The following is a 16,021-nucleotide window of genomic DNA, read 5'->3' on the forward strand; positions in this document are numbered from 1 at the left end:
GCCAAATCAGGCCTTCATTAGCCAAAGGATCCCTCCCTTTTTCTCGTAGTGATAAAGAAATTCCTTTTATGGTTCTACTATTTTCATTAGTTATTTTGGGAAGATTATCTCCAGTCCAGCAACTCAAAGGTTTTGGGATGTACCTCTGGTCCCAGTTCACCTTGCTGAACCTGTCAACAAAACTAACATCACCTGTCACAGAATGATAGAATCATGAGAGCTGGAAAAGACCACTTAGATCATCCAGCCCAATCATCAGTCCATCACCACCATGTCCACTAAGCCTCCTCTCCTCCTTCTTCACTGACCTTGGTGACTGCAGGGCTGTTTGTCTCACATCATTCTTGCTCATAGCTCTCACATATGCTATGCAGTGGTTTGAACCTTCCTTAACAAAGTTATCACAGAAGTGCCAGCAGCATCACTCCTTGACTCAGCTTTGGCCAGCACTTGAACTGGTTCTGTCTGACATGGGGCAACTACTGGCCTCTTCCTACAGAGAACAACACTGCAGCCTCTTTGCTGCCACAGTCCAGACATTAGACACACATGTGTAACCCCTTCCTTTCACTCCCAAAGTGCACGCACACACCGGTACCACAATGTCCTTGTGCAGCTCCAACACTCTGCACACCCCTGTGCACACACATATATGTGCATGCTCGCCCTTGCACACATACCCACAGACCTATACACACCTGAGCAACCCCACTGGTTTGGGCAAAGGACATCTGAACATCAAGACAGTAGTTTCGGTCTCTGAGTTTACACTTAGAGAAGTCTAATCTGGGACAACACAAGTCAGTGAATATTGGGCCAAATCCTTCTGTACTTAATTTTCTTCATCATCATTGTGAAGACGAATAAAACAACAGCACGTTTCTCATTGTTTTTAATGTTCTTTTATTTCTATTGTACAATAAAATTTACATATAAATATGTTCAATATAAATTTATTTTTCCCATGAAACACCTAGACATTTTATAGTTTGAATAAGAACTGCGTCTGCTTTGTGTTTCTTTCCCATTTACAAAACTCAGTGCTTTTAGGTTTATGCAAAATTGTTGAGGATGAGATCACATTGATCTGCTTGGTTCATGCAATCTAACCTGGATACATATGACATAGGAACGTGGTCATCCAAGAAATTCTCAGGAATCAGTGAAGTAAGATTTAGGGTGATTAGGCCCTGGAACAGCCTCCCCAGATTAAGTAGTCACAGCACTGAGCTTGCCAGATTTCAGGAAGTATTTTGGACAGTGCTCTCAGACACAGGGTCTGATTTTTGGGTAGTCCTGTGTGGATCCAGGAGTTGTACTTGATGATCTTTTTGGGTTCCTTCCAAACTGGGATATTCTATGGTTCTATGGTGCTAAAAGTATGTTTAGTCAACAATGCAAACCATCTCTCATACTCTAATAACAGAGCATAAGATGATTCTGTCTGTATTAGGTGGGATGAACTCAGGATATATTCTGAAGTAGGAGCAGTGTTTGGTCATGTGTTATTTCACTCGGAAAATCTGGTAAGACCATACCATAATTCAAGGCAGACAGCAGGCCAAATCTTCACTGAGCTGAGAAGGTAGCAGGATCTTTGGCAGGTACAAGTGGAGTTCAGACACAGTATTCATGTGAATGAATCGCCACATCTTTCTGTTTTGCAAAAGGTGATGTTGATCTCTTAAAAGAGGCCTACATATGCCACAAAGACTTCTGACCACATTTCTAGTGCTCCTACCAGGAAGTTTCAGAGAAAATATCAACTCGTTGTTCCTGTAACATTTCCTCTGAATCTTGTTGGATTTGATGAACTTTGCTGAATTCAAATCAGGGTTTCCAGGGGAACTCTGCCAGTTTTTCAGCAGTGCACCGTGACGTTCACAGCTCCGAGGCAAATCAGTTACATGGACTAACTGAGGACCAAGGATTCTTTTACTTCAGGGTCTCCAGCTCAGGAAGATGCCCTCTGTGATGACAGCTCTTGAAATGAAGAAAAGGGTCTGGGGCCATGAGCTGGCACTCAGGGTGGTATTTTTAGTGATTGGGTATATCCATAAACAGTTATTTTCTGCTCTTATCCAAGTTTCCTCAAGATGGACTTTCCCAAAATTTGATGAGGTGCCCTTAATCTGTCAACATCTGCTTATTCTATCTTCTTCTCTTTTTAAAAATGCCATATTTTAAAATGAACACTGGAAATTTTCTCTTCTAAGCATTTCTTCTTCCAACACCCCATCCCGTTGACTGAGCATGAGCGTGCCTTTAGTCACTTGGAAAGACAGGACTCATCCTTTGCTGTTGAGGAGAGAGTGGCTCGGAGCTCGTGCTGCTGCCGGGTGCCTGGGACTGGAGGCCTGACTCCAAGTCCCCCTCCAAGAGGCTCGGCTGCTCCTCAGTGACAGTGACTTCGTCCTGCTTGGAGGTGCCGCTGTTGGGGCACTCGGGTTGTGTTTGGTCTGGGCTGCTCTGCAAAGGCACCAGGCCACAGTCCAGGCTGGTGACTGTGTTTTCTGGCAGGCTCAGATCAGCCCCTTCAGCAGAGCTGGGAGAAATGAGTGCCTGAACAATGACCTCCTGCTCTCCGTCGCTGCTGGCACACGGGAGGCTCTCATTTGAATTGCAGCAACTTGTGCTTCCCATGAGGTCTCTGTTGATGGAAGCACTCTCTGAGCAATCAGCACTTGACCTGGCTCTTCTGGGTTCACAAGAGCTCGATTCACCTAGGAAGGAGTGGATACACAGGGGTTAGCATCCAACTTCCTCTGCCCATGGAGGCAAAGGCTTCAGAGAAAGCCTTTTTCATCCTTTGGGAAAACAGGGGTCAGCTGAAGATGTCAGGTATGGGCTTGAACGCCAGAAGGAGGTACAAGCCCACTGAAAGCATGAATTCTACCCATGTTGCTGACAAGCAGTGCTTTGAAAGCTGGATTTGCACCCTTACCTGCCAGGACCACGCGTTCTGCTTTGGAAGGCTCCCTGGCACTGCTCTGCAATTGGTGTTTGGCCATATGGGATCGTTTGCGCAGGCAGAAACAGGAACACCAACTGCCAGCAGGTGATTCCTTCCTCTTGCCGGGAGAACATGGTCTGCAGAGAAAACAGAGCAGTCATGGTGCAGGGTGAGGGAAGAGCTGCACCGAGCCCTTGCCAGCAGTTCCCTACTCCTGGCACTGCCTGCTTACTGCTGAAACACAGCTTAGAAACGCGCTCGGTTTCAAACAGCAGAGGATGCTTCCATTCCTACAGCTCAGCCCTCAAGTCCTGCTGGCTACATTCCTCTCAACCGTGTCAAGCAAGATGCGGAGCATGTGAGCAAAGGCTCAGCAGCAGGAAAGGAGCTGGCAGGCGTAACTGCTTTCTGAGGAATGGTGCAGCCATAAGGGAAGCTCAAAAGCATCTCTGACTCTTACGTTAACACTTCCTTGGCCTCAGCTCACTGCCATCTTTAATTTCTAGTGCCAGCAAGTCCAACCAACAGCTCTGCTTACAGGAGAAGCGCAATTGGTTTCAGGTGCGTGGCCCTGAAATCTGGAAAACCCCAGTGTTTCCAGGTACAGGCAGCACAGGCCAGGATAGACACCAGCGTGGCTTTCTGCATCTTGTGACTGCCTGCCCAACCAGGAAGGAAAGGCACCTTGTGTGGCTGAACTGAGCCCATAGTGCAACTGTTTTTTAGTTGAGTGCTTGGAGATATAATGGACAAAAAATAAACCAATAGAAATCACCTGAACAATGATGATAGGGGCTGGAAAGGGAATTCCTCTTTCTTTACCTTTCAGATGGAAAATCAATGATTGCGTTGAAGTTCCTCAGTACAGCTGCAGGCCCTTCCTCCACTTGTATCTTGCTGCTCCGTGTTGCTACAGGAGAGCTGCTCTGGCCTCTCCTCTCAGCCTGTGCCTCCTGCAGTGTGAGCAGCTTTGTGGATGGAGACACCCACACAGACTTGGGCCCAGGCAGAGAACTGTGCCCTGCAAGGGAAAACCACAGGTGAGATGGAGGAGGAAGCAGCAGCACAGCCATCCCAGTTCTGCATTTCTCTCAGACTTGCTTATCCAAGACACTGGAAGAAGAGGAGCTCAAAATAACCGTGTGCTCAGAGGTATGCTCGTGGCAAAGGACACAGCCACAATTAAGAGCAGCTCACTGTATCAAAAACAGGCAAACAAAAATCCTAGAAAAACTAGGGGTCTGGGATTTCAGAAAGCTTTGCTGCCACATTTCAATCAAGCTTCAACTGCTTGCAAAAAATCTTAACAGCAGTGATGGTTTTCTCCATGTAAGGTTTGTGTTTGGACACACTAAGGATCCAGGAATGGGGCACCATATTCTAATCTAAGCCCAGAAGCCTGCTGTCTCCTCAACAGTAATAGAATTTTCAAAGGTCTTGGAGAAGCCCTGGATTGGATGAAGCTGTCAGATCAAGATCAAGCTAATGGAGGAAGATGCTCACCTACTCCCTCTCCCATGGCTGGTGTGGATTTGGAGCAGAAGATGACATCTGTGTGGCTGATGAGTAATTCCACAACAGCTGACTGTATCTGCAGCTCCATGCAAGCAGCTTTTCATGCGCAGGAAGATTGGCTCTGCTGGGATCTGAAGAAAAGGCAGATCTTACAAGTCATTTCCCCGAGGTCACTTCCCCAAGTCTGAATTTCTGTAGCCAAAAACTGTCAAGCTGGGCTCTGGAGACTTCCGCAGTGGGCAAACAGCGATGCCACTGATGTGATGCCACTAATTCTCCTGGATGATCAGAGACACAGCAGTCCCAGCTAAACAAGTGAGTAGAAACTGTCATCTAGAAATTGTGCACCTGGGTTGGGGGACAGCAGAACTAAGCATCGTGTTGAAATGGAAGAAGAAGTTTACCTTAAGAGGTTTGGAGCCCACACTATCGCTAAGTTCTTAGCATGCATGTTTATCACCGAGCAGATCCCTGCCAGAGAAATCAAGTGTCTTATTAAGTCCCATGGGGACAGTGCACTGGTGGTCAGCACTGAGGCAGACTTGATGCCTTCCAAGAGGCATCTGGGGAACACAGAAACACAGAATGACCCGGGTTGGAAGGGACCTCAAGGATAATGAAGCTCCACTCCCCCTGCCTGGCAGGGCCACCTATCTTCCACATTTACTAGACCAGGCTGTCCAGGGCCACATCTAACCTGGCCTTGGACACCTCTACGGATGGGGGATCCACAATGTCCCTGGGCAGCCTGTTCCAGGACCTCAGCACTCTCCTAGTAAAGAACTTTCCCCTAACATCCAACGTTAATCTTCCCTCTTTCAACATAAAACCATTTCCTCTTGAACTGATATTATCGGCCCTTTCAAAGAGTTAACACCCCTCCTGATTATACACACAGCCCGTGCCATCAAGGCCAAGCGGTGCAAGCACTGGGCAGCTTTACAGCCTGATTGCACAGTGCAGCTCCTCGCAGCAGGCATTCGTCTCCAAGTCCACTTTGCTATTAACCCCATTCTACCAATAGCAGGAGAACAGCAAAGGAAAAGGAATTCTCACAACCATTGTGAATAGCTTAAATAAGCACCTCCTGGCACCACCACAAGTGCCATCAGTGAGAGGCAGGATGTGGCAAAGACGTGACTCATGGGGCTAACAGAAAGAAGACCTCAGAGCTGGGGCACTGCTACAACCACTAACCAGGATGGCCAGGGAACTGGTACGTGTCATTTCCAAGACATTGCCCTGAGCTTATAGAGATCCTGGCATACAGCTGCTCGGTCAGCAGAGGGTTCAGGAGCTCCCTGAAATACATCTTACACAGGGAGCTCACGCTGTGAATGTCTTGGACGCTGAGCTCAGGAACCTGCTCCATATTGAATTCATGGCTGCAGAGAAGGACACAGAATTGGGCAGAGGGCTTTGAGGAAGATGAAAACAAGTCCAAAGCCACACAAAATACAGTCAAGAAAAGGAAGGACTTCTGCAGAGCCTTCCATACGGTCTCACATCACAGTTAGAAGCAGGAGAGCTCTTGTGGCACAAAGCTTGGAGCTGGAGAAATCAAGGCTGCCTCTAAGATAGTGCTTGCTAAAAGACTTGTGCTCTAGACACCTCACACCTTCAGTGTTCTTCTTTGGACATATCCCAGGATTTCGGTGTCCTTCTTGCAGTGAGGGGCCAAGAACTGAACACAGAACTCAAGGTGAGGACTCACCAGTGCCAAGTACAGGGGGATGATCGATTCCCTGCTCCTGCTGACTCCAACCTTCTGCATTCCAGTTCCAATCTAAACCATTCCTGCTGTGGTAGTACTTGAATCCTCATTTGGGGCTGGACCTCAACAGGTCAACACATCAGAAATAACACAATGTGCATCTTGAAGACGTGTCTCAAAGCCCAGAAAATCCAACTCTCTGACCTTGGCACAACTCACCAACCAAGAGCCAGGCCTTGACAACTTGGCTGATCTGAGCACATAGGAGGGGGCCAGACAGTGGACCAGAAGTGTCCATTTCCACTGAAGCTCCTTGTAGAGAACAGCACCAATCAGCAGGCGTGAATCAATTCATTCACAGGCTTCACAATGAGTCTGTTTCTTTATAAAAGAAACCCACATCGATTCCTAATCAAAAAAGGGAGGAGTTAATATGGACCAAAGAAGTTTCTGTTCCTACGCTTCATCCCTCACCCCAACTTCCCTTGCCCCATCCCCAACTCCTGGATGATGCCCACAAGCTTAAAGGCAGGTCTCAAACCCACAGGGCTCCGTTCACAATACTCCATCAGAATGGATGTTACACTTCTTCTATACACTCAAACAGACTGAGCAGTGGTATCTCAGTCACTTAAAACACACAGAAGCATCCAAACCCAGAGCACACACATCCCTTCCTGTGGTACTGCAGCCCACAGCTCACCTTCACACCTCTGTTGATTCCTGGTGTTTTACACACATGCAGCCTCGCTACGGTTCCATGGGTGTCACACAAGACCTGCAGGACCTCTTTCTCTGCAAACCCCACCTGTTGGGTGTTTCCTGTTGGCACTGAACATGAACAAATCTACCGCTGAGCAACAGGACGTGAGACAAACAGCAGAAAACAACCAACCTGCAGAACTAACTCGTTTGGGTTGGCCCAGATGTTAGCATGCTCCCTTTCCATGGCCCAGGCCAAGCTTGATGAGCTGCTCCTCGTTTGCAGAGGGGGAGAACGCTGCAGATGGGATGTGGTGGCTATGCACACATCATGCCTTTCTCTTGCTTTTCCTCTCTCCATCTTCCATTAGCAAACAGCATCTATAAGCTTTCCTTCCTGAAAAAATCACTGGTTAAAAACGAATTGGTAAGCTTGCTTTTAAAACTGCCTTCTTTATGCAGCTTGATGCTTTAAAGCAGAAGCTCACCTAGCAATGGTGGGTCAAGTACAATTTGCCCTTGGTCAATCCATGCTGACTATTCCTGAAGATTCTTCCTCTTTAAAGCTCTGTGTACATCCAACCTAACTCCAAAATCTTATCAACTGTGCCTTATCACTTTCCATTGCGTTTTAAAATCCTCACTGACTCCTTTACTTGTTCCCTTGCTTGCTATTTCTGTGCAAACCAAACACTGGAGTTAGGGTTCTTGTAAAATGAACCATGGCCTACAGGTAGAAGGCACCAAAATTTATGCTTAACATACTTTGCTCAATCTGTATCTTACTTCGGTCAAGGTTTACTAGATACTGAAGTATGGAGTAAGCACTATATACAATGAGAAGTAAATTTCTGGATTAAGTGCTATATTTTTTCTGTAAGAAACTAGCACTACATCTTTACACACCTGCTTTGTTCTCTGAGTATTTAGATCAAGCGGAGATTCTTCAAACACTGAAGCTACATCAGAAAATTCCATGGATCCAAACACATCTGGCACATGGCTGCAGTCTGGCACATCTTCATTATGTCAGAGCCTTTTCAGACTGAAAAGAAATGTGCCATTGAGATTCTTTTGCAGAATTAAAAGAAAGATTTCATCAAAAGATTTCATCACTAAAATCTAAATAAGATTGCTTTGCAAGTTCCAAACTATGGCGAAGAGCTAATGCAGGTCCACAAGCCAGCAGCAAAAACTTTTATATTATGTTCTTAATACTGTAATTTTGGATTTGACGTTCATATCAAGAGCAGAAGGGAAATTACTCTTAGAGCTCAAGTCATCTTTCACAGCCTGTGTCAACAAGAGCAGCACCTCATAGCCTTTGGTTTGAAGACCCGGACCACAAGCTAGCTAATGATTTTACACAGAATTCCAGAGTTCAAGTCATTGTTTCTATTAGGGCTGCAATTCTACTGAAAGCCTTCAAGTTCATCACACTGAATTATCACTGGCACCACACATAACTCCACGTTACATATGTGATCACAAGCAACCTGGCAACTTCAGACAATTCCAAAGCACTCCACGTGCACTTTGCTACTAAAGTACAGAAAAAGGAATTAACATCAGAAATAGCTGCAGTCAAAACCATCTAAGAATCCAAGTCTCCAGGAAACAAGGAAAGCAAATCCTCTCCAGGACTGTCTTCTAAAAGGAAACAGATCAGAAAGGTGAGATCTTTCCCCCTTTGATCACCCACTCATGTAACGTCCATGTCATTTCTAAGTATGCTGCCCAGACCAAGACTGAGGATGCTTCAGAAGAAGACCTTCCCTGCTAAGCCAAACAGAACAAGTAAGGTACCAAAATATGTAGAGCCAAACATGGAAAGGTGCTCTAAGAAGGTAAGCATCACAAGAGACCAACAGGAATGCTTACACAATCCAAACAATGCACAATGTCTGTTCCACAAGCTGCCAAGAGGAATGTGTGCAGTACTCACAGCGCACCATGTACACTGCTTACTGCAGTCATACAACTTCGTAGGACCAGACCAACTTACTGAAACATTTTAATGAACAGACCGAACTGTATGGAACTAGGAGGACAAGTGGTGAGAGACCACAGGCTGAATGCAAGCCAGCAGTGTGCTCTGACAGAAAAGAAGTACAACAAGATCATCAGCTGCATTAAAAAGCAGCACAACCAGACCACGACAAGTCATTCCTGCTTCAACACTCACTGGACCACATCTACAATACTGTATCTGGTTTTTGGCCAGGAAGGATAACAACCTGAAGCAAGTTCTGGGGATGACCTCCAGCCTGTGCAGGGGGCTGAAGCTCCCACTCAGAGAAGAGAAGCTGGGGAGAATGATCTTTGTTCAGAGTGCCTTCCAGTAGCCTTAGATAGAGGGATTTCATAAGATGCCTAGGAAAATGCTCGTGCTGTAATGATTTGCTTTACTGAGAGATACCAGCAGCTTACAAAATGCCAAGCTCTAACCTATTGGTGAGGAAATATTCAAGCCTTCCAGTACCTAACCTGTGCTTCAAGACTTCAGTGACAGAAAATCCATTGGATGGGGCCAGAGGAATGCATCTCACCCCATACCCTCTGTACAGCCACCATTTGTTTAAAGGATCACTCTTCCTTGAGGCACAAAACTAGAGCAGGTTACACAACAGACTGACACCACAAGGGCTTCTCTCTAGATACAAACTGCAGCAAAGAGCATCACAAAAATGGGAAACCAACACTCAGATCAGATCTGTGTCTCTGCTCCGCTCATTAGGAGCATCATGTTTTACTCCCCTTTCAGAGGAAGATACTTCTTCAAGGATAACAAAATCCAGCTCAGCTACACAACACAGTACCAAATAGCAATAATTATCTAACATTTCCTGTGGGGAAAGAATCCTAAGCACAAGTTATTCTCTGAGTTTCAGCTGGAACTGAATTATTTTCTTCAGTGTCTGATTTAATACTACGTTTTCATTCTATAGAAACAATGGAGATAGCGCAGTGATGCTTACAGTTGCTGCCAGGCAGCGTTGTACAGAGCCACAGTCAATCTCAGCTGAGAGCCCAAGGAAGTGAGAAGGAACAGAACTAGGACAGCTGACTTAAACTGGCCAAAGGATATTCCATACTATATGACATATTGTGGAAGGAGTTTTGAAGGGGGTAGAACTTCATGTCAATCTCTTCCACTACTAGGAGGCTAACTGGACACTGATTGGTAGGTGGTGAGCAATTGCTTTTGCATTCATCATAACTATTATCCTTTATCTCAGTAAATAATTCTATCAATTCAATCAACCCATTAGTTCTACTTTGTGTTACTTCTCCCGCCTTAAGTTCTCTCCTGCAATCCACTGGAATGGAGTGGAGTACTGTAACTTTCTCTCCCAACAGAAAAATAAAAACACATTCATTATTATTTATGGAAGACTGACTACAGTTCAGGCTCACTGGTTTGAGGTCTCTGGGCATAACCCTGACTGTGAACATAAGCAATTGCTGAAACAATATGTCAAAAAAAGACTGGAGCTTCCTCTTCCAAAAGGTGGTCCTTAGAAACAATGCAATCAAACAGCTTCCCTGTAAGATAAGGTTATCTGAAAATGCATTTAGAGAGTATCAGAGAAAGGTAAGTAACAATGACAGCACAGAAAGCAGAAACTATTTCTTACCTCTATGACTATAAATATTTCTTTGGTGTCTCTCTTACGTGATCCAATGGGCAAACATGTTGATGACTTCAGTTCTTCATGGCATCAATTTCTGTTTTAGCATGAGGCAAGTCATCCTTAAGAGACCATAAAAGCAAGCGATGAGATTGCTAACTACTGTGACATACCAGGTACCACATCTGACTGCTGTGAAACATAACAAGCACATACGGGACAGTACACAATTCAACATCAACTCAGCAATGACTGACATCACTCCCATAGAAATTCTGAAACAGAGCTGTGAAAAATGAAAAGTAAAACATTCAGCATTTTCATTGGTATTTTGGTAAAGTTGCTGTAATAATGTAACAATAATGTAATGTAATGTAATAACGTAATAACTTCCTCCATTTTACAGCCAGAGAATACTGCCCTCTGAACAACGAGGAAGAAGATTTGTGGTGCTCTGTTAAACTTTTTCCAGCTCTACAGCATCTTTCAAAAGGCAATGGGACCAGTAGGCTGCATTCGTATGTACCATCCCACCTGCCCCCGTGTTCTTGAGAACTCCACAACTCCAACAGAAGATATTATCATATTTAAATGCCTTTTGGCTTACCCCTACAGAAACTTTCTCCATGATTTTTAGTGCAACTTTTTCACCAGTAAGAAGATGCCGCCCGAGTTTTACCTTGGCAAAACCACCTACAAATCAAAACACAGATGCTTAAAGTTGAGTGTGAATTCTTCTCTAATATAATATTACAATTTCCAACTGGTTTAAAAAACGAATTTCAAATTTATACAAATGAAACCTGACTTAGAGAACTGACAAGAGCTGTTAATCTATTCTCACATTAATTCTAGAGTGGTGAGACAGACTGTTAGGCGTGCTGTTTCTGTACAAAGATGACACTTACCCGTTCCAACTGTTTCATGGAATTCCTAGTACTTGAGAATTTCCTCGTAGTCACTGACAGACATCCTGAATGTGCAAGAACTGAAGATCCTCCAAGCACGTGCAATGAGGAAGTGCCAGCAGTGTTCACATCCTACTTAGGACATATTCTTAGAGGCAGAAGGGACACTCGTGGCAGATCCAGCAATGCTCATCTTCTCACCAACGTGCATCCCCCTCTCACCCAGCAACAACAAAACACAGTGCATGAAGCTGGCTTCACTTAGGTTAACAATATGGAACATCCCTCAGGGCTTTGTGCCACAGAGCAGTAGCAGGGCTGGACTACAGCTTGAGGAAGCAGTGGAAGCCTTTCCCTGTATGGTTACAGTGTCCCTGCACGCACCCCACAGCCAGAGCGTTGCAAGCTGAGCTGTCTTGCTGTTTCTTGTACTCATCCCAATCTCTGCGAATGAAAACTCAGAATTCAGTCAAGGCGTTGATTGAGCACGAGCGTGCCTTTATTCAATAGGAAAAAGGAGGGGGTGTGAGGTCTGGAGGAAAGATGGGACTCATTCTCTGTTGTCTGACGAGAGTGTCTCAGAAGTCGTGCTGTTGCCCGGAGCCTGGGACTCTTGGCCTGATTCTACCTCCCCCTCCAAGATGTTTGGCTTCTCCTCTGTAATGCTGACCTGAGCCTGCATGGTTGTGCTGCTGTCGGGGCACTCGTGCTGTGCTTGGGCTGGGCTGTCCTCGAAAGGCACTTGGTTCAGGCTGGTGCCTGAGGAGTCTGGCAGGCTCAGGTCAGCAGCTTCAGCAGGTATGGGATGAACGAGAGCTTCAACGATGATGGCATTCTTCTCTTTATAACTGATGTTATACGGAAGGCTTTCATCTGAACTGCAGCATCCTGTGCTTAGTAACAGTTCTTCATTGATGGAATCACAGGAAGCTGCATCGTAACATGCCCGGTGTCTTGGAGATATACAAAGGCTCGGGTCACAAAGGAAGGAGTAGATGCACAGCAGTTAGTGTCAAAGTTTCACAAGATGAATCATGAAACAGGTTCTTGACATTTGGCTATGCAGTGATGGTGGGCAGAAGCAAATAGGCTTCTAGCAACAGTGTCACTGCCTTGAAAGTGATCCTCGTGCAGGTCCAGCTCTTGTGTTGACAAGAGACTCATTTGGGAAAGACAGGAGTCAACTGAAGATGTCAGGCACAGGCTTGAATGCCAGAAGGATGTACAAGCCCACTGAAAGCATGAATTCTACCTGTGTTGCTGACAAGCAGTGTTTTGAAAGCTGGATTTGCATGCTTACCTGCCAGGACCAAGACTTCTGCTTCAGAGGGCTCCCTGGCACTGCTCTGCAGTTGGCGTTTGGCCACAGGGGAAGGTTTGCCCAGGCAGAAGCAGGAACGCCAACTGCAAGCTGCTGACTCTGCCCTCTTACTGGGAGAACTCATTCTGCAGAGAAAACAGAGCATGCTGTCAGTCATGGTGCAGGGTGAGGGAAGAGCTGCACCGAACCCTTGCCAATAGTTGCCTGTTCCTGGCAATGCCTGGTTTCTGCTGAAACACAGCTTAGAAAAGCGCTCTGTTTCAAACAGCAAGGATGCTTCCATTCCTACAGCTCAGCCCTCAAGTCCTGTTGGCTAAATACCTCTCAACGATGTCAAGCAGGGACATGGATCCCGAGAATGTTGGAGGCTCCGGCTGCTTCGCTCTCCTGGGGCGGGCCTTCAACAGGCAACGAAGGCAGGAGATGAACTTGCCCCGTTTCTTTGGCTCTGTGCAACAAAACAAAGAAACAAGTTAATTTCAGGCTTGGCTCGGTTGGACGAGGCCAAGTGCAACGCATTCAACAGAACACGTAACAACAGAAAGCATGTTCCCAACAAGGACACACAAGAACGGATTTTCCCCATCCCTGGAGGTGCCCAAGGAGCTTAATGCAGTTCTCTTTCTAAGCTTGCTCAACTCGGGCATTAATGAACCCCCTGAAAGCCACCTTCAGACCCCATTTTACTAACCCGCATTGTCAAATGTAAAATACGCACCTGGCTTTGGCAATGAATGTAGGATGGACTCGGGCAGTTTTCCCCTGATGAGTTCCACGCACTCACCAGGGAAAAAAACAACCTGTAATAAGAACAAAAAGACAGGTGGGCATTAGCCCAAGCCCAGAGCCAAAGGGAAGGTCCTCTGACACCGACACAGGGCAACTGTTTGCATCCAGAAGCCATCCTGTGCAGGCAGAGCAGCTCCAACCAGAGATTCTAGACACTACTGAAGCTGTGCTCTCTAGTCAAAAATGTGTGCCTACCTCAAAGCCACGCTTGCCTCTCCACCAGGGGCTCATCTCCTTTGGTGGCATATCAACAATGCACACGATGTCTCCAACCTGCAAAAGATTGAAACATCAATCCCAGCTTCAGCACAGCTAAAACAAAAGCCTTCTTCTACGACACAAAATATGAGAGTATTCCCGAGGCGTTCACACTCTATACTACTCTCTGTGCACAACAACAAGGAACGCCTGGAACTGCTTACCTCCAGAGAGAGCTCATCCGGCCCCTGGGCGACGTGGCTCCTAATAACATGGGCTGCCGCAATCGCTGGTACGTTTAAAGATGACATAGCACGCACCAGCTGCGGCTTCCGCATGTTATCAGCCTGCAAAACAGAGCACAGGCCGTGGTCAGGAGATGAGGACAAATCAGGAGGATTTCAAGGTGAGGAGCACATCTGCAGAGAAAGCTGCAGCAAATGCGCTCTATCCTTATCAGGAGCACTTCAGAAGGAGCTGCACGTCTCATCACAGTTATTTCCCTTCCTGGTGTGCATTGCCAGGCCATGCAAAGATGCATCTCTCTCTACCCAGACTCATCAGCAATGGCACTGGCGCAGATAGCTGGCCAGGCCCTTTTTGGCCCATTCTTTCCTGCAGGAGAGTACATCTGCAGCTCCTTCTAATGGTTCAACACAGGGAACAAAGACCGGCCAGAGCTTCATACTGTACCTCTGTCGCCGCCACCACAGGCTCACGGCTGATCTCACTGCACGCAGCACCCATAACAGCAAGTGTGAAGAGCTGGAACAGAGCAGAAACACACTTCTGTTTTCTCTATTCACACAGCACAGTATGGACAGACTTCTTCAGAACTACATTCACATACCATGTGGCAAAACCATGTGGGGGGACAAATCATGGCACGTACCTGGCAGTGAGATCACCTCAAGCTATCTGCAGCAGTTGTCGCTTTGCTCGGATGGAATGAGAGCAAAAGCTGCACCGAGGCAGTGGGCGGAGGGTGAGGAGAGGAGAGAGAAAGAGCAGGTCAGTGAGCAGGGCTAAGACATCCATGGAATAACACACACAGCACAACCGTCCCATCCACTTGCTGCAAGACATGCTGAGTCTCAGGCTACGTGATGCCTGTCCGCCCAGCAACTTTACAATGCTTCCACTACTGAGCAAAGACAATGGAAGAAGCACGGGACAGGTGCCAACTTTACTGATACCCCCTTTGGAACGTGTGTACCGGGGAAAATTACGTCTGATGGTCAAGAGTAAGCAATACGGTGCTGTGAGCTCCGACAGCCAGCAGTTCTCAACACCTCACTGCCCACCCATCCATCCCACGCCAGCTCAGCTTACCTACAAGCTGCTGCGCACGACGGTGAGAAGAAAAAGGCAATAACTGCCAACACCAACTGCCAACACCAACTGCCAACACCAACTGCCAACACCAACTGCCAACACCAACTGCCAACACCAACTGCCAACACCAACTGCCAACACCAACTGCCAACACCAACTGCCAACACCAACTGCCAACACCAACTGCCAACACCAACTGCCAACACCAACTGCCAACACCAACTGCCAACACCAACTGCCAACACCAACTGCCAACACCAACTGCCAACACCAACTGCCAACACCAACTGCCAACACCAACTGCCAACACCAACTGCCAACACCAACTGCCAACACCAACTGCCAACACCAACTGCCAACACCAACTGCCAACACCAACTGCCAACACCAACTGCCAACACCAACTGCCAACACCAACTGCCAACACCAACTGCCAACACCAACTGCCAACACCAACTGCCAACACCAACTGCCAACACCAACTGCCAACACCAACTGCCAACACCAACTCCCAACACCAACTCCCAACACCAACTCCCAACACCAACTCCCAACACCAACTCCCAACACCAACTCCCAACACCAACTCCCAACACCAACTCCCAACACCAACTCCCAACACCAACTCCCAACACCAACTCCCAACACCAACTCCCAACACCAACTCCCAACACCAACTCCCAACACCAACTCCCAACACCAACTCCCAACACCAACTCCCAACACCAACTCCCAACACCAACTCCCAACACCAACTCCCAACACCAACTCCCAACACCAACTCCCAACACCAACTCCCAACACCAACTCCCAACACCAACTCCCAACACCAACTCCCAACACCAACTCCCAACACCAACTCCCAACACCAACTCCCAACACCAACTCCCAACACCAACTCCCAACACCAACTCCCAACACCAACTCCCAACACCAACTCACAACACCAACTCC

The 16,021-nt window shown here is 46.9% G+C and overlaps 2 protein-coding genes and 2 long non-coding RNA genes across 14 annotated transcripts; all 4 read right to left on the minus strand.

Moving 5' to 3' along the window:
* Positions 1-886: 886 nt before the first annotated feature.
* On the minus strand, positions 887-11,210 carry LOC146754875 (rho GTPase-activating protein 32-like). Of its 11 annotated transcripts, none has more exons than XM_085526705.1 (7): positions 11,124-11,210; positions 10,523-10,638; positions 7,791-7,929; positions 4,457-7,281; positions 3,776-3,974; positions 2,945-3,090; positions 887-2,723 (listed from the first exon to the last, which is right to left on the minus strand). In XM_085526705.1, the coding sequence occupies exons 4-7, from the start codon at positions 4,554-4,556 to the stop codon at positions 2,266-2,268; spliced, it is 903 nt and encodes a 300-aa protein (XP_085382831.1). In that variant the 5' UTR covers positions 4,557-7,281; positions 7,791-7,929; positions 10,523-10,638; positions 11,124-11,210; the 3' UTR covers positions 887-2,265. The 11 variants fall into 11 exon arrangements, with proteins under 11 accessions (XP_085382831.1, XP_085382836.1, XP_085382829.1 ...); XM_085526710.1 differs by having other exon boundaries at positions 4,457-7,293; XM_085526703.1 differs by having other exon boundaries at positions 4,457-7,561.
* A 691-nt stretch (positions 11,211-11,901) lies between these two features.
* LOC146754876 (uncharacterized) lies at positions 11,902-12,927 on the minus strand. Its single transcript, XR_014938571.1, has 2 exons — positions 12,725-12,927; positions 11,902-12,395 (listed from the first exon to the last, which is right to left on the minus strand). It is a non-coding gene; the product is annotated as an uncharacterized LOC146754876 (long non-coding RNA).
* A 106-nt stretch (positions 12,928-13,033) lies between these two features.
* LOC146754877 (rho GTPase-activating protein 32-like) lies at positions 13,034-13,808 on the minus strand. The gene is made up of 3 exons (XM_085526666.1): positions 13,730-13,808; positions 13,464-13,545; positions 13,034-13,193 (listed from the first exon to the last, which is right to left on the minus strand). Exons 1-3 carry the CDS (start codon positions 13,778-13,780, stop codon positions 13,045-13,047), a joined length of 282 nt encoding a protein of 93 aa, XP_085382792.1. The 5' UTR covers positions 13,781-13,808; the 3' UTR covers positions 13,034-13,044.
* A 616-nt stretch (positions 13,809-14,424) lies between these two features.
* LOC146754878 (uncharacterized) lies at positions 14,425-15,197 on the minus strand. The gene is made up of 3 exons (XR_014938586.1): positions 15,065-15,197; positions 14,625-14,693; positions 14,425-14,497 (listed from the first exon to the last, which is right to left on the minus strand). It is a non-coding gene; the product is annotated as an uncharacterized LOC146754878 (long non-coding RNA).
* Positions 15,198-16,021: the final 824 nt, after the last annotated feature.

This window comes from Coturnix japonica, chromosome 37 (assembly GCF_054131305.1).
Source record: "Coturnix japonica strain WE chromosome 37, WE-NBRP24, whole genome shotgun sequence".
Classification (NCBI taxonomy): Eukaryota; Metazoa; Chordata; class Aves; order Galliformes; family Phasianidae; genus Coturnix; species Coturnix japonica.